Below are 21823 nucleotides of genomic sequence, written 5' to 3'. Positions count from 1 at the left end.
ATTTTATTTCCAAGTGAAAGAAATTGAATTTCTAATTTGTTTCTGGTGTGCCAGGCTGTAAACCGTGAACAATTATTGCTGTGTTCCTTTCATCTTTGTTCAGTTGCTTGATATGGGGGGGGGAGGAAAAATCACCCATTATGAGCAGCTTTGTATAATTTTTGCCTTCACAGGGTTTTGTTATCTGAGCTGGAATTGCACTGATTCATTTTCCTGGCTCCATAGCTAGTTTTTTTACGATATTAAGGGACCAAATTATTGCCATATCTCTTGTGCGTCACACAACTGGGAGTGCCTAGCACCAGTAAAAAATATGTTGAAATTACAAGAAAGATACATTTCGGTCTGGAGAAGATGGATAGATTATATTCAGAATAAATATGGGACTAAATCAGTGGTTCTCAACCTGTGGGTCGGGACCCCATTTGGGGTCGAACGACCATTTCACGGGGGTCGCCAAACAACGCAGTCCGCCATTTCCCCCCCCTTTTCCTTAGCTGTGCTCCTCCCTTTTATTCTATTGGCTTTTGAAAGCCAATAGAATAGACTCTCTTGAATAGAGTCTAATTCTATTGGCTTTCAAAGCCAATAGGAATTGTCCAGGCTGTCTCTGCCCTGCTGAGCCCGCCAAAAGTCCCCTTCTGCAAACGGTGCTGCAAGTCGTCTGCAGCGAAGGCGAGCTGTCTGGAAGCTTCCACCCCTCCCTGCTGAGCAACTACTAAAAATGTAAGGAAAAGAGGGCCAGAGGTGGGAGGCCGGTGGGCGCAGGGAGGGTTGCTGGCACGCATGGGGCCCGGCGGGTGCCTTACCTCCCTTGGGCTGGGCCAGCTGGCGGCCCAGCCGGTGGTCGGCCTGCTCCATCTCTGCCGCTTGCCAGCTACGCTTCGGCCGGCACAGGGGGCGGCACCACGCATGCGCGGCGCTCCCGAGCAGGGAAAGTCCTCGACTTACGACCGGTTGGGTAGTCCTCGACTTACGACCGGTTGGGTAGTCCTCGACTTACGACCGGTTAGGGGTCGCGGCATTAAAAAGATTGAGAACCACTGGACTAAAAAGTTACATTTAGTTTATGTGTAAATTTTAGAGTATTATTATTATTATTAGTTTATTATAGTTAAATTTTTATTAGTTTTATTATTATTTTTAGTATTAGTATTGTTTAACAATTTGGATATTGTATTGTTTAATAATATCGACTTGTTTATATTATTATGTTTATTTTTAATTTGTTTATATTTATGTTAAAGGGGAGTTAAAGCGCATTACGGACTTGGTTATTTATATAGTTGGTTAATGTTAGTTAGAGTTTGATTATTATATTTGTAACCCTGTACTCAGCTCTGGGAAGTGGGGGAAGGAGAGGGGAGGGTTTAGGGTGGGTGGGTTTTGGGGTGTATACTGTAATTTTTATAAAACTTTTCAATTATAAAAAAGATGTTGAAAATCTAGAAAGAGTACAGAGAAGAGCAACAAAGATGATCAGGGGACTGGAGGCTAAAATATATAAGGAACAATTGCTGGAATTGGGGATGTCTAGTTTAACGAAGAGAAGGACGTGGGGGGACATAATAGCAGTGTTCCAGTATCTCAGGGGCTGCCACAAAGAAGAGGGAGTCAAGCTATTCTCCAAAGCACCTGAAGGCAGAACAAGAAGCAACGGATGGAAACTAAGCAAGAAGAGAAGCAACCTAGATAGAACTAAGGAGAAACTTCCTGACAGTTAGAACAATTAACCAGTGGAACAACCTGCCTCCAGAAGCAGTGAATGCTCCAACACTGGAAGTTTTTAAGAAGAGACTGGACAGCCATTTGTCCGAAATGGTGTAGGGTTACCTGCCTGAGCAGGGGGTTGGACTTGATGACCTCCAAGGTCCCTTCCAACTTTATTATGGATCATCGCACAGTCAGCCAGATGTTCAGACTGGATTTGGCATTTTGTCTACATTATTATTGTTGTTGTTGTTGTTGTTGTTATTATTATTATAACTTCATTGGGCAAATTAGTTTCAAACAGCCCGGTCGTTTTAGACAGAGCTCTCCCATTCTTGAATTAGCCTTTCCTTGCTGTTTCTAAATTGATGGAACTTATTTGGAAGTTGGGTGCCCAATAACGTAGGTACTATTGTACAGAATGCGTCCAAAATTCAGAGCGCGTTGAAATTTGGCAAAAGTGTGGATGCTTCAGTGCAACTGCAGCATCGTGCTTGACCGTGGTCATGTACGTGACTATAATTCCCAATGCTCCCTGCCAGCTTCCCACGAAGAAACGAACTCATTGGGAAAGGCAGCGGGAAGTCGAAAGTTGTTCCTGCTCCGACTTGCTTTTTTTTTTTTTTTGCTCACCTTTTTCTGATTAGCTGAAGAAACATTTCGGAAACGGTGAGCCTTGCTTTGCTGACAGGATGGTCATTTTGCGACCAAGATGCTTTTGCGAAAGGCAGCTGGACTTTGCTTTCCCTCGAAGGCGTTTCGCTACTCATCCGAGAAGCTTCTTCCGTTCTGACCGAATGGCGGAGGAGGGAAGGATTTCTATCCCTCGCAGTCCTCTGGACGTTCGCGCTCTTTCGGAGAGCCGTGGAGACCCCTTGGAGGTTTACCTCTGCCCTCAAGGGTCACCTGAGTAGTGCAAACGGGTGTTTGGAGCCTTCTTGGAACGGCGGGAAGTTCAGCCGTACTAACGACCAGATGACTGCAAGGAATGTAAATCTTTCCAGCCTCCGCCGTTCAGTCCGAAACGGAAGAAGCTTCTAGGATGGGAAGCGAAACTTCTTCAAGAAAAAAAAAAAGTCCAGTTGCCTTTCAAGGGAGTGCTTTTGGGACAACCTTGACCCGGATGGTTGAGAATCTGCATAGACAATGGTCATTTTGCAAGTATTAGACCAGCGATTCTCAACCTTTTTAATGCCGCGACCCCCAACCGCTTGTAAGTCGAGGACTACTCAACCGGTCGTAAGTCGAGGACTACTCAACTGGTGCAGCACCGTTTGCAGAATGGGACTTTTGGCGGGCTCAGCAGGGCAGAGACAGCCTGGACTATTCCTATTGGCTTTTGAAAGCCAATAGAATTAGACTCTGTTCAAGAGAGTCTATTCTATTGGCTTTCGAAAGCCAATAGAATAAAAGGGAGTAGCACAGCTAAGGAAAAGGGGGGAAAAATGGCGGACTGCGTTGTTTGGCGACCCCCGTGAAATAGTCGTTCGACGCCAAATGGGGTCCCGACCCACAGGTTGAGAAAACCACTGTATTAGATGCTTTCCCCTACCCCCCAATTTCTTGAACCTTCGCAGTTAAAAGAGACTTTTTTTTGGTGGATTCTTCTTCCCAGCAGATATTTGGAGCGACCACTCATTCCAGTCCGATCCTGACCTCCCACCGGGTTGGAAGAAGATCAGCGATATAGCGGGGGTCTATTACTGGCACATACCCACAGGGACCACCCAATGGGAGCGCCCCATCTCGGCGCCCACGGATCTTCAGGGATCAAGGAACGGTTCCTTGAGTTCTCTCACCTCCTCGCCTAGTCCAGAAACGGAGGTAAGGTTGAATGCCTCCTACAATCGGAGAGTAAACCATGTTTTAAATGAATATGACATTTTTTTTAAAAGAAAAACAAACAATTCCATAAGTTTATTTTAGACAGGGGGTTGGACTAGATGACCTCCAAGGTCCCTTCCAACTTTATTATTGTTATTATTGAGGATCATCAACACAGTCAGCCAGATGTTCAGACTGGATTTGGCATTTGTGTCTACCTATCGAGTCCTTACCCAGGACCCGGGATAGGCAGATGTGGATGTTTGATGGTATTATAGATCTCATCGCAGGATGGAAGCAGTTCCTAGTAAGGCTGCCTTTTGCAATTGACTAATGGCAGATTTGTCAATGCCGATGGTGTTCAAGTGGTGCTCCAGTTGTTTTAGGATTGCACCCAAAGTGCCTATTACTATTGGTATAACCTTACTTGCTTTTGCCACAGTCTTCCTATTATTATTATTATTGTTGTTGTCGTTACTACTACTAATATTACTATTATTATTATTATTATTATTATTATTATTATTATTAATTAAGGCAAACCCATCAACTGTCAATATCCCTCAAGTGATTGCCTTTTTCCCCTTGATGCATGCTGGGTTTTTGCACGGATAAAATCGGTAGTATTAGAAATTACCCCTATTATCTAACAAATATCTGTGATCAATAAAAGAATATTCACAAAACATAATACTTAATAAATCACAGAACATCGGTGTACAATGCCATTTATCTTCAGAAGATCCACAATAGGAGCTATTGCCCCGTTACGACTCCTTGTTAGGTTGCGAATTATTGCAACCACATATTGTCACCTTCACGATTTTTTTTTATCAGACAATGTATGAAATGTATAGCTTTCTTAATTAATGGGGTTTATTCACCGCCTCCCTCGATCTGATGGGATTCCAGACTGTTTGCTGATATATATATTTTATTTATTTCGATCCCGCCATTATTACTTTTTGCCAGTGACACGAGGCCGCGAACATATCCAGCACAACTTTCTCCTCCAATTTTCTCCCACCATAATCAACACCTAATAATAGCTTTTAATTGTTTTACATCATTTTAATTACTTAAAATACAGGCAGTCCTCAAATTACAACCAGAACTGAGGCTAAAGTTTCTGTTGTTAAGTGAGACGTTTGTTAAGTGAGTTTTACCCCATTTAATATCACCTAACGGTGGCTGAGCGAATCACTAACTTAGTAACACAGTTGTTAAGTGAATCTGGCTTCCCCGTTTATTTTGCTTGTCCCAAGGTCGCAAAAAGAGTTCACACGATCCTGGGACAGTGGTCATAAATAGGAGTCAGTTGCTGTTCACTTTGAAAATGGAAAAGCGAACAAGTTAAAGAAACAAGGATAAGATCGGCGAAAAAATTTGGATCCAATATAGAATTAGAAAAACGGCAGAATGTATGGGAAAGAAACTGTCCATTGACAATGTCAACTTCCTACAAAGAAAGCTGATATGAAATGTCCCACCGATGGCACTTGCCACCCGCAGGACTTGCAAAAATTTATTTATTTATTTATTTATGAGACTTATATACCGCTTTAAGTGCAAGCACTCTCTAAGCGGTGTACACCAGTAAGCAATGTATATATATATTTACATTGCCCCCAACAATCTGGGTCCTCATTTTACCTACCCTGGAAGGATGGAAGGCTGAGTCAACCTTGAGCTGGTGAGATTTGAACCGCTGACCTGCTGAACACAGTCAGCTAAAGTGGCCTGCAGTAAACATGTCAGATAGATGTTGGAAATGTACGCATAAGTCAGGCGCGTATTATCCTGTTTGGTGGACCTGCGACAAAGTAAAGAACTATTGGGAAAAAATACATACCTGGCTCGAAAAGATGTTGGGAGAACATGCAGATTTTAAACCGGAACTTTTTAAAATTAGGTATAGTGCCAGAAAAGACGCAACAAGCAAAGCTTGGTCGTTGGTGCTCTCTGAGCTTGGTGGTTTTCTTGCGGATGTTTTGTGACCCAACTAGGTAACATCATCATCATCATCATCCTCCCTCCCTCCCTCCCTCCCTCCCTCCCTCCCTCCCTCCCTCCCTCCTTCTCTGGTCCACAAGCCCCACTCCCTTGTAGCACTGATAACATTATCTAGATAGCTCATGAAACGCCTGCAAGAAAAGCGCCCGGCTTGAAGAGCACCAAGGGACCCCATAGTCAGCCCTATGCTGGACATATCTACATCACACAATCCCCATCCATGGCGATGAAGGCCATTTCACCAGGGCTGAAGTAGTGAACAAGAGACCATGATTATCCTAAAGCCCTGCTTTTTTTTTTTTTTAAAGGCCATTATGGCTAAAAAAAGAAAGACAAGAAAATTCAGTTACGTTACACCAGTGATGGCGAACCTTATAGAGACCGAGTGGCCAAACTGCAACCCAAAACCCACTTACGCATCGTCGGGTGCCGGGTGGGTGTGGCCCATTGGCTGGGTGTGGCCCATTAGGTCGGCGTGGCCCATTGGTTGGGCGTGGCTGCGGTGATAACGGCAGACTGGGTGGGACTAAAAAGTTCAATCAATCAATTCCAACTTTGCAAGAACTTTTTTTTCCCAGGAGAAGTTGAAATTGACTGATTGAACCTTTTTTGCACATGGTGGCGGAGGTCTAAAGCGAAAAGGTTTTATAAAACCCAGCTGAAGGCCCAGGACTGGGACGACGGCGTGCGTGTCCACAGAGAGGGCTCTGAGTGCCGCCTCTGGAACCCGTGCCACAGGTTCGACACCACTGCGTTACACCATGTGTAGGGATTGACAGCAAAGGAAAACCTACTCCGTATAAAGGAGTCTCCTGGTACGTTCCCTGATTTACAAGCGGTCTGCAAAATAACCTTTGGCAACATTTGCTTTACCCCCCCCCCCCACTTCCAAATATCATTATATTGGGACTGGGTCAGAGAGGGCCAAGCTAGGCAACCAGCTTTGGATTCACCTCTGTAAAAATGTGTTGGCTAAACATTTGATCGCGACACTTAACCATTCTTTTGGCCTACCAGTAACTACAGCCACAGAGAGTGGGCAGTGCATTGTGTTTTGTGTTGTTTACCTGGGGTTGTGCACAGTTGTTCGGGCCTCCCGCTTTGAGCCAGCTCTGCTTTGCCCGTAAATTACATCTCCGTGCAATTTGAGGTGTTATGTTCCCTAACCTGGCCTTTAAATATCGGTGCTAACAAAGGTGTTTCTGTGTTTTTTTTCCCTCCCCCCTTCCTCTCTTTCCGTGCCCCTCCTGTTTGTTTATCTATTTTTTTTTTAAAAAAAATCAATATGCTTCTTCCTGTGTGAATATATACATATATATGTATATATATACATATATCTAGAAACAGCCCTGGAGTGATTTTGCGGTGCTGAACGGGGCAAAGATTAATAGTGACATTTGGAAGGCAAGTATCCGGTCAGATTTTTTCAAAGAGCTTTTGATACTCATTTCAGCTTCTTTTTCTTTTTTTTTGGGGGGGGGGGTAAAAAAAATAAATTATGATTTGCATTTTGCATGGCTGTAGCTGTGTGGGCTGTTCTCTCTCCCCCTCCCCTCCAAATATCACTCATGATAACAAATCAGCCAAATGAATGTGAGCTTTGCCAAGCCAGGTTGGATCCCTCCAAAAAACGGGTTCCCCCCCCCACACAGCCTGAATTTGCTCATTTGTCATCCACACGTGCTTGCCCTTAACAATTGTGCTGTGAACAACGCATGCATGCTTGTGTCTGCCGAGTATATATATATGTTTTCCGCCCCTCTTTAAGAAGGGAGAGGTGCTCTGGGTCAAGCAGGCTTAACACGCTGTTTTTCATCCTCCCGCAGGACCTTCACGCAGCCACCGTGAACCCAGACCCCAGTTTGAAAGAGTTTGAAGGGGCTACTTTACGATACGCTTCCCTGAAGCTCAGGTGAGAAAGAGGGGGTGTTGGTGGAGAAGGTGGCAAGATAGTCAGGGGTGAAAAACCGGGACCACCGCGTTGCGCCCCACGTACGACGATGTAGTGCTCAAAGAATCTGGTCAACTGACAGCGCTAAATTGGTGCTGGATAAAAGTCAACAGAATTCAAAGGGGGTTGGACTTAAACCAGAGTTCCCCAACCTTCCTGGGGAGGGGGCAAGGGGGGGGAAAGAGGGGATGGTTTTGTGGGAGGGGTAGGCGCTTGAACGTGCGCTTCCGTGTGCAGGAGCACCCGTTGCTCAAATGGGGCCGAGAGCCCCCATGACGCTGCAAGCACCTGAGACGCACGTGGGGGCCGAGAGCCCCTGTGATGCTTGCACGAGTGAGGCCCCGAGCGCCCACGACTCTCGCGTGAGTGGGGCTGTGCACATGCACGTACCCGCATCAGCCAGCCACTCGCGCAGCCCAGTTGCAAATAGGCCCCAGACCTGTAGTGGGGCTGTGGCCCACAGGTTGGGGACCTCCGACATAGACCACTTACGGCAATGTAATGATTCCAGGCTGATTCCTCTTTTGACTCCAACCCCAGATTCCGCCTCTTCCTCTCCTACAGAAATTCCTTTGCTTGCACAAGTAGCGCTCGGCTTGCAATCATTTGTTTAGCGCACCGTTCAAAGTTGTGATGGAAAAAAAAACATTATTTGCAACTGGTCCTCAAACTTACAACCTTTACCGTGTGCCCAGGGTTACAGGATCAGGATGTGGGCGCTTGGCAACCCAGCATGTAATTATAACAGTTGCAGCATCCTCTGTGTGTGTGTGTGTGTGTGTGTGTGTGTGTGTGTGTGATGTGATCACCATTTGCAACCTCCCCACCTGTCTTCCAACAAGCAAAGTTCACGGGAGGGGGGGGACTTAAGACTGTAATGGCCAGGTTCCATTGCAGTTGTTAGCTGAAGACTACCTGAATTTGAGGATGATTATTTTTATTTATTTATCTATCTATCAAATTTATTGGCTGCCCATTTTTTACCACAGATCTGTTCATTTCCACAAAGGAGTGTTAGAAAGAAGGAAAGGAATTACTATTATTATTGATCATTGCACAGTCAGCCAGATGTTCAGACTGGATTTGGCAATTTTGTCTATCTATTGAGTCCTTACCAAGGACCTGGGATGGGCATATTATTATTATGGATCATCGCACAGTCAGCCAGATGTTCAGACTGGATTTGGCATTTTGTCTACCTATCGAGTCCTTACCCAGGACCTGGGATAGGCAGATGTGGATGTTTGATGGTATTACAGATATCGTCGCAGGATGGAAGCAGTTCCTAATAAGGCCGCCTTTTGCAATTGACTAATAGCGAATTTGTCAATGCCAATGGTGTTCAAGTGGTGCTCCAGTTGTTTTGGGATTGCACCCAAGGAGCCTATGACTATTGGTACTACCCTTGCTTGCTTTTGCCACAATCTTTCTATTTCTATTTGTAGGTCTTTGTATTTTGTTATCTTCTCCAGTTCTTTCTCTTCTATTCTGCTGTCTCCAGGCACTGCCACGTCCACTATCCAGACTTTTTTGTCTTTCTTATCGACAATTGTTAAGTCTGGGGTGTTATGTTGCAGGTGCTTGTCTGTTTGAATTCTGAAGTCCCAGAGCAGTTTAATTTTATCATTTTCTATGACTTTCTCTATTTTATGATCCCACCAGTTTTTGCTTACAGGCAAATGATATTTTTTGCAGATCTTCCAATGCACCATTGTTGCTACTTTGTCATGCCGCTGCTTGTAGTCAGTCTGTGCAATCTTCTTGCAGCAGCTTACCAGATGGTCCACTGTTTCTTCAGCTTCTTTGCATAGGCGGCACTTACTGTCAATTTTGACTTTATATGCATTTGTCCTTAAGGCTTGGTCTTGTGCAGCCAGAATTAGTCCCTCGATCTCTTCAATTTTCCTGCTCTTAGCCATTGCCAGGTCTTGTTATTATCTGCTTTCCCAGCTATTTTTTTAATGTACTGGCCATTATTATTATTAGTAGTAGTATTAGTATTATTCAGGCTGTGGAGATTTCTCTTTGCTTAATTTTTCATTTTCCTTTAGTTTTCAGCTGTGCGTTGTTGCTGTTGTTGTTGTTTAACCTTGTCAGTTACAGAGGTCAGGACGAATTATCTCGAACCAAGTCCTGTGTCCTATCGGACGGCTGTATCGGCCGTTAATTTTTTTTTATTGCATTCTTACGGCTCAATACAAAACGCGCAATCCTATTTCCGTTACGCTGCGGTGGGCTGTCTAATGTGGTGCCGGACCACATCCAAAGATCCTGAAATGTACTGCCAGCATCTTTCTGGGACTGTCTGTCCAGCATTTTGGAACCACCTGTGTCCGATTTAAAACATTCCCCTCCCTTTGGTGTCCCTTGGTGTGATTTGGAATTTCTTTGACTTTGTCGATGTCTATTGGAAGCTTGGTCTAATCCAGTGGTTCTCAACCTGTGGGTCAGGACCCCATTTGGGGTCGAACGACCATTTCACGGGGGTCGCCAAACAACGCAGGCCGCCATTTCCCCCCCCTTTTCCTTAGCTGTGCTACTCCCTTTTATTCCATTGGCTTTTGAAAGCCAATAGAATAGACTCTCTTGAATAGAGTCTAATTCTATTGGCTTTCAAAAGCCAATAGGAATTGTCCAGGCTGTCTCTGCCCTGCTGAGCCCGCCCAAAGTCCCAGTCTGCAAACGGTGCTGCACCAGTTGAGTAGTCCTCGACTTACGACCGGTTGAGTAGTCCTTGACTTACGACCGGTTAGGGGTCGCGGCATTAAAAAGGTTGAGAACCACTGGTCTAATCTAACAGAAGATTCTCCTTTTCTTTTTTTTTAATTCAACAGAAATCCTCCGCAGTGTGACGAACCCGATCCCGGTAGCGTCAACAGCGATCCGGAAGCTAAGGTCAGTAAGCAAAACACACGTCGTCCTCAACTGAACGAGCACAAATTGAGCCCACCCGCGTTTCCCTGGCTAAGCGAGGCAGCTGTTTGGCAAAGTTTTGCCCTGCTTTACGACCGTTCTTGCCAGGGGGAATCACTGCAGGGGTTAAGTTAGTGGCACGGTTGTTAAACAGATTTGCCTTGCTCCCCATTGACTTTTCTTGTCAAAAGGTCGCCGAAGGGGATCGCGTGACTCCCTGGGACACTGCGACAGTCATAAATAGGAGTCATTTGCCAGGAATTTTGATCATGTGACCGTGGAGATGTCGCATGGATCATAACTATGATCATCTGGTCCTAAGTTGTTTTTTGTAATGCCGTTGTTACATACCCAATTAGGTATGTCTAACCTAATGAAAAGAAGGACCAGGGGTGACATGACAGCAGTCTTCCAGTATCTCAGGGGCTGCCCCAAAGTAGAGGGAGTCAAACTATTCTCTAAAGCCCCTGAAGGCAGGACAAGAAGCAACGGGTGGAAACTCATCAAGGAGAGAAGCAACCTGGAACTAAGGAGAAACTTCCTGACAGTGAGAACAATTAACCAGTGGAACAGCTTGCGACTAGAAGTTGTGGGTGCTCCAACACTGGAGGCTTTTAAGAAGAAATTGGACAGCCATTTGTCTGAAATGGCATAGGGTTTCCTGCCTGAGTAGGGGATTGGACTAGATGACCTCCAAGGTTCCTTCCAGCTCTTTTATTCTGTTATTCAGTATTTTTTTTTATGGAGTAGAACAATTAACCAGTGGAACCACTTGCCTCCAGAGCAGTGAATGCTCCAACACTGGAAGTTTTTAAGAAGAGACTGGACAGCCATTTGTCTGAAATGGTATAGGGTTTCCTGCCTGAGCAGGGGATTGGACTAGATGACCTCCAAGGTCCCTTCCAACATCATCATCATTATTATTATTATTATTATTATTATTATTATTATTATTATTATTATTTAGTGTATTTATGCAGCTCATGAGGCTATCACATTCTATATCTAGCAAGGCTGAATAACAGGTTAATGTATTTTAATTAATTTGTGTGGGATCCGAAACTAGTTTTTGCAGGACTTCTTCGAGGTTTTTTTTTTTTTTTTTTTGGCATGACCAGAATAAATTGAAAGACTTTTAAATGAAACACTGGTTCCTTTTTTTCTTTTTGTTTTTTTTAATTATTATTTTTTTTAAAAAAATATTATTCTTTTGAGCAGACATTTATTTTACTATTTAACTATTCTTTAAGATGTCATCTTTTTTTTTCCCTTTTGGTGATGATCACATTACAAGAACGTCTCCTGCAGGGCAAGTGGGATTCTCCCACAATCTGGCCGAAAACCTTTCAAGAAAGCAAGGAAACAATGCAGAAGTAAAAAAAAATGGGCCCAGAGACAGTCCAGTTTACACTCAATCCATCTTACATTATTGCTAATATCCATTCTGAAATGAACGCTAACCTAAATGCAGGATGCTAGATATTTACGGCCACCAGCAATGGGAAAAAAAAATAATGAAGATATTTTATCTTAATGTGACACCTTAAAAGTTTGACAGAGGGGAAAAAAAAATCTCTGTATAACAAAATATCCCGTATGGAAAGAGAAAAATTCATTTCTCATTTAGCTTTCACGTTTCTACCAGAAATGATACACTATTGTCTCTTCAGAAACTAATCTTTGCAGGAGTGAAAAATAGATAAAAGCTACAGGAAAAGAAGTGTTGCTTTAATTGAAATAGTGTGTGTGTGTGTGTGTGTGGGGGGAAATACTGATTTGCAAAGAAGTAAATCGTATAAAAGAGCATTTCTCACTATTGGTTCTGCTTTCAGAGGAAAGTCATAAATATAATTACAGGTAGTTCTCAGCTTAGGATGACAATTGGGCTCAAAATTTATACAGTTACGTGAGACATTTGTTGAAGGGAGTTTTGGCCCATTTTAGGACTTTTCTTACCCCAGTTGTTAAGTGGATCACTGCACAGCAGCAAGGATACTATTTGCTCAAAAGTGGAAAGCAATGGAAGTACCGAGTGGGGAAGCACTAATAAAGAAAATTATGTATTGCGCAGAACTAGATAGGACAGTGGTTCTCAACCTTTTTAATGCTGCGACCCCCAACCGGTCGTAAGTCGAGGACTACTCAACTGGTTGTAAGTCGAGGACTACTCAACTGGTGCAGCACTGTTTGCAGAATGGGACTTTTGGCCGGTTCAGCAGGGCAGAGACAACCTGGACAATTCCTATTGGCTTTTGAAAGCCAATAGAATTAGACTCTATTCAAGAGAGTCTATTCTATTGGCTTTCAAAAGCCAATAGAATAAAAGGGAGTAGCACAGCTAAGGAAAAGGGGGGGGAATGGCGGACTGCGTTGTTTGGTGACCCCCGTGAAATGGTCGTTCGACCCCAAATGGGGTCCCGACCCACAGGTTGAGAACCACTGAGATAGGATAACAAAAAGATTAAAAAATCAGGAACAGAATTTTATCAAATATGGAATAAATTTTACAGATGGAGGGACAGAAAAAAGGAGGTCACAGTAAAGATAAACTGAGATAGAGACTAGAAATGTACAGTTGTATATAGGTATATTATATGTAAATAATGTACAATATGGACTGAGATGTCAGTCAAAGACGATTTACCATGTTCAGTGTTTTGAATCCTTTTTTTTTCTTTGTACTAAATAAAAATTTAAATTTAAAAAAAGGAAATCAGTGAGCAGTAGGGAGCTATATAAATTGTCTAAATAAATAAATTAGTTATCAGAGGTTTATCTCTTTATCTCCAGAGGTGCCTTAGTGATAATGGTTGAGCTGTTCTACCCTGGAGGGGGGGCACAGAGAGGACCAGGGATTTAAGAGATGAATCCTTGCACATTAATTAATTTGAAATATGCAAACTTGTTAACTGCTGACTGTTATTTGAAATTAAAACTCAGCCACCCCAATTTACTTAAGCTTTTTTTTTTTCAGCCGGTTTGGGAATCTCCCAAGGGTTGATCATCAGTTGTCTTTTAGGCATTCTGGACTTTGAAAATATTCAAACTTGCTCTCTTTACTTTTTTTTTTTTTTAATGGCAAGTATTTACAGCTACATCCTATCCCAAAGCTTGTAGGATGCTCTCAAATTAAAATGAATCCCCCCCCCCCACCTTGATTTTTTGGAGTTACTAATGGGCTGCAGTTCAGGGAGAGAGTCACAGGGTGGCAGTAGCGTTAAAAGAAGAATTAAGAATTAAATAAGAATTAACATTGCTGTGCCTTTAAAAATAAACATTAATCTTGCATTAATCATGGGCCAGAAACTGAATGCTTTTAACCACTGATTTAAATCCAGTATTATCGTACCTACACACACCTTCCAAATTTTTTTTTTCCAGCTGGTTTGGGAACCTACCAAGGGTTGATCATCAGTTGTCTTTTAGGCATTCTGGACTTTGAAAATATTCAAGGTTGCTCTTGTTACTTTTGTTTTTTTTAATGGCAAGTATTTACAGCTACATCCTATTCCAAAGCTTGTAGGATGCTCTCAAAGTAAAATGCATCCCCCCCTTGATTTTTTTGGAGTTGCTAATGAGAGAGTCACAGGGTGGCAGTAGCATTAAAGAAGAATTAAGAATTAGATAAGAATTAACATTGCTGTGCCTTTAAAAATAAACATTAATCTTGCATTAATCATGGGCCAGAAACTGAATGCTTTTAACCACTGATTTAAATCCAGTATTATCGTACCTACACACACCTTCCAAATTTTTTTTTTCCAGCTGGTTTGGGAACCTCCCAAGGGTTGATCATCAGTTGTCTTTTAGGCATTCTGGACTTTGAAAATATTCAAGGTTGCTCTTGTTACTTTTGTTTTTTTTAATGGCAAGTATTTACAGCTACATCCTATTCCAAAGCTTGTAGGATGCTCTCAAAGTAAAATGCATCCCCCCCTTGATTTTTTTGGAGTTGCTAATGAGAGAGTCACAGGGTGGCAGTAGCATTAAAGAAGAATTAAGAATTAGATAAGAATTAACATTGCTGTGCCTTTAAAAATAAACATTAATCTTGCATTAATCATGGGCCAGAAACTGAATGCTTTTAACCACTGATTTAAATCCAGTATTATCGTACCTACACACACCTTCCAATTTTTTTTTTCCAGCTGGTTTGGGAACCTCCCAAGGGTTGATCATCAGTTGTCTTTTAGGCATTCTGGACTTTGAAAATATTCAAGGTTGCTCTTGTTACTTTTGTTTTTTTTAATGGCAAGTATTTACAGCTACATCCTATTCCAAAGCTTGTAGGATGCTCTCAAAGTAAAATGCATCCCCCCCTTGATTTTTTTGGAGTTGCTAATGAGAGAGTCACAGGGTGGCAGTAGCATTAAAGAAGAATTAAGAATTAGATAAGACTTAACATTGCTGTGCCTTTAAAAATAAACATTAATCTTGCATTAATCATGGGCCAGAAACTGAATGCTTTTAACCACTGATTTAAATCCAGTATTATCGTACCTACACACACCTTCCAATTTTTTTTTTCCAGCTGGTTTGGGAACCTCCCAAGGGTTGATCATCAGTTGTCTTTTAGGCATTCTGGACTTTGAAAATATTCAAGGTTGCTCTTGTTACTTTTGTTTTTTTTAATGGCAAGTATTTACAGCTACATCCTATTCCAAAGCTTGTAGGATGCTCTCAAAGTAAAATGCATCCCCCCCTTGATTTTTTTGGAGTTGCTAATGAGAGAGTCACAGGGTGGCAGTAACATTAAAGAAGAATTAAGAATTAGATAAGAATTAACATTGCTGTGCCTTTAAAAATAAACATTAATTTTGCATTAATCATGGGCCAGAAACTGAATGCTTTTAATCATTGATTTAAATCCAGTATTATCGTACCTACACACACCTTCCAGATTTAAGCTATGCTAGTACATCTGTAATATTGGCGGCTTCCAGGCGTAAGCTCCCCAATTAAAGCTGAGAAACAACGAGTAGTTGTTAAGAATATGCTTGTGTATATTTTTCTTCCTTCAATTACACTTGCAAAGTAAGCCATATGTCTCTGGTAAATTTAGCTCTTCAAGGTGTTTTTTATTTAATACTTTTTAAAACTCCCACATTTGTCAGGTTTAAATATGGATTCACACTTTTATTTATTTCATTTAGAGCATTTTTTAGAGGTCTCCTCTCTATCAGATAATTCATTCCAGGTGGCTCTAAATCAAAGGTTAAAAAAAAATGATATAAAAACCATTTTAAAAACCTACAAAACGAAACAACAATAAACCTGACGACCTTCTCTTCCCAGTTTTTTCCTTAGTAACTCTGCGAGGGTCCATCCAGACAGAACGTTTTCCCAAAGTATTCCAATGGCACTGTAATAATAAGAAATATTCAGTGTGGGTTTTCCAGCTCCAGGTCCAACATCGTAGCTTCGTAGACCCACGCTAACGTTATAATCATTTCCTACCAGCTATCAAATATTGTAAAATGTTTTGGATGTTTCGCCAAGCTGTTTTCCTGAAAAAGAATTCAAAATGCCCATTAGTCATTTGGACTTTCTGTTCTATGGATAGAAGAGAATCTTTATAGTTCAGGATTGAATTGTGAGGTCCTTGGTGCCCTCTGAGCTGGGTGGTTTTCTGCCAGATGTTTCATGACCCAACTAGGTAACATCATCAGTGATCCATCCATCCTTCCTTCCTTCCTTCCTTCCTTCCTTCCTTCCTTCCTTCCTTCCTCTCTCTTCCTTCCTTCCTCTCTCTTCCTTCCTTTCTCTCCCTTCATTTCTCTCCTTTCCTTCCTTCCTTCCTTCCTTCCTTCCTTCCTTCCTTCCTTCCTTCCTTCCTTCCTTCTTCCTTCCTTCCCTGCTTTCTCTCTCCCTTCCTTCCTTCCTTCCTTCCTTTCTTCCTTTCCTTTCCTTTCCTTCCTTCCTTCCTTCCTTCCTCTCCCTTCATTTCTCTCCTTTCCTTCCTTCCTTCTTCCTTCCTTCCCTGCTTTCTCTCTCCCTTCATTCCTTTCTTTCTTTCTTTCTTTCTTTCTTTCTTTCTTCCCTTCCTTCCTTTCTTCCTTTCTCTTTCTCCCTTCCCTTCCTTTCTCTCTCTTCCTTCCTTCCTTCCTTCCCTCCTTTCTCTCTCCCTTTCTTTCTTTCTTTTTCTTTCTTCTTTCCTTCCTTCCTTCCTTCCTTCCTTCCCTCCTTTCTCTTTCTCCTTCCTTCCTTCCTCTCTCTCTCTTTCTTCCTTCCTCTCTCTCTCTTCCTTCCTTCCTTTCTTCTTTCTTTCTTTCTTTCGTTGGGATAGGGTTAAGACAAGCAGCGTTCTTTTTTTTCCCTTCCTTCCTTCCTTCCTTCCTTCCTTCCTTCCTTCCTTCCTTCCTTCCTTCCTTCCTTCCTTCCTTCCTTCCTTCCTTCCTTCCTTCCCCTTGAGTAATAAAATGTCTGTAAGAAAACAACCAAGTGCAGAGAACAGTCCTCCTCCTCCTCCTCCACTCTGCAAACTCTATTCCCTTCTGGCACTGATGATTGTTGTAAGTAGAGGACTACGAGTATTGATGTCCACTTTGGGTAACTTTGCCTGCACCTTTTTTTCCTCTCTTCATGTTATGACATCATGCAGCCAAGTCTGTATGCTGTGATTGTACGACGGATCCTAAACAATGGTTTCCTTTTTATTTTATGATTAAAGATGTCTTTTGTTTTATCCGTTGCTGGTCCCATCCATTTTAGTTGCAGACTCTCTGAACGTGTCTTGGTGGCCTTGCTACTGTTGGATTGTTTTCGTCCTTAAGTGGGTATTTGCTGTCCTTGCTTGATCTGCAGAGTTTTTCTCTCTCTGGTTGAATCTTATTCGCTCCATTGTCCTTTCGTTCGAGAATAAAATTTGGGGATGAAAATGGTGTCTGCTAAAAATTTCCCGTCTTTAGGGGGGAAAAAATGAAGTCTCACCTTTGAACGAGTACAAGGTGGATGAAAAATAATATTTAGTTGGGGACTGGAACAAATAAAAAAAAAAGATTGGGCATTCTGCTTAATTTTTCATTGGAATCTAAGACAACAACAACAATTTAAAAAAAGTTGGAAGGAACCTTGGAGGTCATCTAGTCCAACCCCCTTCTCAGGCAGGAAATCCTATACCATTTCAGACAAATGGCTGTCCAGTCTCTTCTTAAAAACTTCGAGTGTTGGAGCATTCACCGCTTCTGGAGGCAAGGAGTTCCACTGGTTAATTGTTCTAACTGTCAGAAAATTTCTCCGTAGTTCTAGGTTGCTTCTCTCCTTGATGAGTTTCCATCCGTTGCTTCTTATTCTGCCTTTCAGGCGCTTTGGAGAACAGCTTGACTCCCTCTTCTTTGGGGCAGCCCCTGAGATATTGGAAGACTGCTATCATGTCCCCCCTCGTCCTTCTCTTCGTTAAACTAGACATCCCCAATTCCAGCAACAGTTGTTCATATGTATTTTGGTATTTTACACACTACCCATAGTTACCACCTTACTAAGTATTAGCTGATTTTTTTCCCCACTATATGAATGACACAAACTAGCCTCCAGTCCCCTAATCGTCTTAGTTGCTCTTCTTTGCATCCTTTCCAGAGTCTCAACATCTTTTTTGTAATGTGGTGACCAAAACTGGATGCAATATTCCAAGTGTGATCGTACCAAGGCATTATACAGCAGTACTAAGACTTCACGTGATTTTGATTCTACGTCTCTGTTTATACAACCCAGGATTGCATTAGCTTTCTTGGCTGCTGCCGCACACGGCTGGCTCATATTTAATTGATCTTCCACTAGGATTCCAAGATTCCTCTCACAGTTGATGTTTTTGAGCCAGGTTTCGACCAATCTCTACCTGTACATTTGGTTTTTTCCTCCCTAAGTATAAAGCTTTGGGTTTTTTTCTACACTAAATTTCATTATCTCATGATTTCACGTTGCTTGGAAAGGACAAGCGTTGCGTAAGAAATATTCTTTCTTGCAGGTTAAAAGTGCCTCGGCATGCACAGAAGACCTAAAATTGGTGGGAAAATGAAAGAATAATAAAACAAACAAGACAAAAGTTTTGACCTACTGCTCAGGAGATTAAAAGAAACATTTGGACCCGACGTATAAATTTTGCAAGCTTACAAAAATTAACTACGAATTCAATCATTTTGAAATTAATTTAGTATGTTTTCTGCTGCCGCCTTCGGCATAAAGAGAGGTAGTTCTCGACTTACGTCCACGCCTGTCGCTAAGTGAGGAGGATTTTAAGTGAGTTCTCCCCCATTTTACGGCCTTTCTTGCCACAGGTTGTTCATTTTAGTAATACCGTTCTTAAGTGAGTCTGGATTGTCAGGTAGTCGCAAAAGTTGACCCCGTAGCCTCGGGATATTGCAACCGTCATAAATACGAGTCAGGGGCCAAGTGTCTGAATTTTGATCGTGGGATTGCACGGTCACAAGTGTGAAAAACGGCCGAAAGTGGCTTTTTTTCAGCGCGGTTGGTAATTGCTGAATTCTATCTCACAAAATGAAAATATTTACCTCATGAGGTGGAGATCCGTAAGATCTAAAACGTTATTCCCGGGATCTGGTGTCTTTGCAGTGCTTCGCTGTTCGTTCCTTGGGGTGGGTAGAGATGGGAGAAGAAGATTTGGCGCCTGGAAAAAGCAGCGTGGCGGTAAACAACTGCATCCGGCAACTCTCGTACTGCAAAAACGACATAAGAGATACCGTGGGCATCTGGGGAGAGGTAAGAAATGTCTCCGTTTTGGCTAAGTCAGGGGTCTTCAGACTTGGCCCTTTGATGACTGGTGGACTTCGACTCCCAGAATTCCTCAGCCAGCCTCCATTTTGTTTGTTAGATTTAAGACAGGGGTCTTCCAACTTGGCCCTTTGATGACTGGTGGACTTCAACTCCAGAATTCCTCAGCCAGCCTCCATTTTGTTTGTTAGAGTTAAGACAGGGGTCTTCCGACTTGGCCCTTTGATGACTGGTGGACTTCAACTCTCAGAATTCCTAACTGGCCATGTGTGCCTGGCTGAGGAATTCTGGGAGTTGAAGTCCACCAGTCATCAAAGGGCCAAGTTTGAAGACCCCTGGCCTAAGTCTTCTTTCTTTGTGGCCACCTGGTTTCCCAGCTTTGAAGGCCAGGCCAATCTTCTCCATGAGATGGTCTTTGTGTGTGTGTGTGTGTGTGTGTGTGTGTGTGTGTGTGTGTGTGTGTGTGTAGATAATGCCCATACTTTCTTGATAGTGTTTGTACTTTGGGTGGAAAGATGGAAGGCTTCTTTCCAGTTGTACCCCTGAAAGGAACGTCCCTCAGTCATGGTGATGGGGACCAGAGGCCTTCACGGTTCTAGGAAAGCCTGAGGGGAGTGCTTCCCGCATGGGAACTCCCAAATGGGTCACCTTCGACTCCCAGAATCCCCCTACTACTGTGGCTATTGCTGAGAATTCTGGGATCTGGACTCCACATCAAGTTGTGATCTTCTTTTTATATAGACCAGGGTCTGAATTTAGACCTTAGCAATTTGTGGACTTCAACTCCCAGAGTTCCCTACCCGTCTAGGTAAAATCATCATCACTTCTAGATGCTGCACTGGGTACCTGCAGCAAACCCTACTCCCTTCTAGCACTGATGATGGTTACCTGCATTTTTACCGAGCATTTTTACCAGCAGTGTCCTCGGTGCTCTCTGAGCTTGGTGGTTTTCTTGCGGACGTTTCGTGACCCAACTAGGTAACATCATCAGTGCTAAACGGGAGGAGGAGGAGGACGATGACGACGACTGTGGGGTCCTCGGTGCTTTCTGAGCTTGGTGGTTTTCTTGCGGACATTTCGTGACCCAACTAGGTAACATAATCAGTGCTAGAAGGGAGGGGGGATTCACTCTGATGATGTTACCTAGTTGGGTCATGAAACATCTGCAAGAAAACCGCCAAGCTCAGAGAGCACCAAGGACCCCACAATTCTCTTCCTTGTTGTCCTCTCCTTCCTCCTCCCACAGTCCTCTTCCTCCTCCTCTTCCTCCTCTCCTTTCTACAAACCCCACTCCCTTCTAGCACTGATGATGTTCCCTAGTTGGGTCATGAAACGTCTGCAAGGAAACCACCCAGCTCGGAGAGCACCCAGGACCCCATGGTTATATTTTTCTTAAACACCCTCCTTTTCCTTCTGAAATAAGTGTTGTGGGTTGAAAAAGATTTGTGCTGAGTCTTCTTTTTTTTTCCTTCCTTCCTTCCTTCCTTCCTTCCTTCCTTCCTTCCTTCCTTCCTTCCTTCCTTCCTTCCTTCCTCCCTCCCTCCCTTCCTCCCTCCCTCTCTCTCTCTCTCTCTCTCTCTCTCTCTCTCTCTTTTTACTTAGGGAAAAGACATGTATCTTATCCTGGAGAACGATATGCTCAATTTGGTTGACCCCATGGATCGTAGTATTCTTCACTCTCAGCCCATCGTCAGCATCCGAGTTTGGGGCGTCGGTCGAGATAATGGCCGGTAAGCTTGGAATATATTTTGCCTTTCTTCGTGAGATGGACCTTTGTTCATGCAGGCCCTTCAGACAAATGTACCTCCTAATAACCGATGGAATGTATCTCTGTGTCCTCGTCGTTATGTGACTAAATTGCATTTTTAAGTACATCAGTATGGTACAGTTTATCATGGAGTTACCTCAAAAACATCTGCTGTCTTCTTCTCCATCTGCTTTTCTGGGACAACCGTGGAGAAGGTTTCATTTTAACATCTAATTCTGATAGTAGGGACTAGATGCTTGCTGGACTGGGTCTGTAGGATGCCATTTGATGAGATGGTGACTCTGGAACATCAAGAAATGGTAATAAATATGTTCTATTCCAGTGTTTCTCAACCATGGCAACTTGAAGATAGGTGGACTTGAAGTCCACCTATCTTAGCATTGTCAAGTTGGAGAAGCACTGTTCTATTCTATCTCTTAGTTTTGTGAGATGCCAAACATTTGTGTGTTTTTCAGTATTTTACACACTACCCATAGTTACGATCTTACTAAGTATTAGCTGAATTTTTTCCCCCACTGTACGAATGACACACAACTACAGCTACCTTGTCTAGAAGTTGTATCCAAGGAAACAGTCAAAAGATGCGCAGCAGCCCTGGGGATTCGTCGGAAGCATGTGATTAATCCACCGTAGCTATTTTACACAACTACTGCAACAAAACCCTTTTACGGGATAGTGCTTTTTGTGTTTTAGCTTGCAATGACCATGGGCCTCACGAGAACCTTTGAAGCAGTTCCATTTGAACGGTCACTAAACAAATTGTTACAAGTTGTGGACTCTCTGCAGTGTAAAACTAAGCACTAGGGTGAAGACTTTAGTCTACCAGTAAATGAATATATTGAGTAGGTGAGATCTATTCGGCAGTCATTCTCTGCTTTACTCATTCCACTCTCCGTCCTCTCTTCTTTTGTTGTCTT

At 42.8% G+C, this 21823-nt stretch overlaps 1 protein-coding gene across 14 annotated transcripts in view; it reads left to right on the top strand.

The window, feature by feature from the left end:
• APBB2 (amyloid beta precursor protein binding family B member 2) overlaps window positions 1–21823 on the top strand; it is a 111548-nt gene that overhangs the window by 60119 nt on the left and 29606 nt on the right. For 6 of the 14 annotated variants that reach the window (XM_039325286.1, XM_039325284.1, XM_039325283.1 and 3 more), the window contains 6 exons: window positions 3326–3534; window positions 6889–6951; window positions 7374–7459; window positions 10333–10393; window positions 18980–19126; window positions 20741–20868. In XM_039325286.1, coding sequence (XP_039181220.1) covers window positions 3326–3534; window positions 6889–6951; window positions 7374–7459; window positions 10333–10393; window positions 18980–19126; window positions 20741–20868 — 694 coding nt within the window. The remainder of the gene's footprint in view (window positions 1–3325; window positions 3535–6888; window positions 6952–7373; window positions 7460–10332; window positions 10394–18979; window positions 19127–20740; window positions 20869–21823) is intronic. The other 8 variants (XM_039325288.1, XM_039325285.1, XM_039325294.1 and 5 more) reach the window with 3 other exon arrangements.

Source organism: Crotalus tigris, unplaced genomic scaffold (genome assembly GCF_016545835.1).
Source record: "Crotalus tigris isolate CLP2741 ecotype Arizona unplaced genomic scaffold, ASM1654583v1 scf7180000024321.1087588, whole genome shotgun sequence".
Classification (NCBI taxonomy): domain Eukaryota; kingdom Metazoa; phylum Chordata; class Lepidosauria; order Squamata; family Viperidae; genus Crotalus; species Crotalus tigris.
This window is presented reverse-complemented; position numbering and strand designations above follow the sequence as displayed.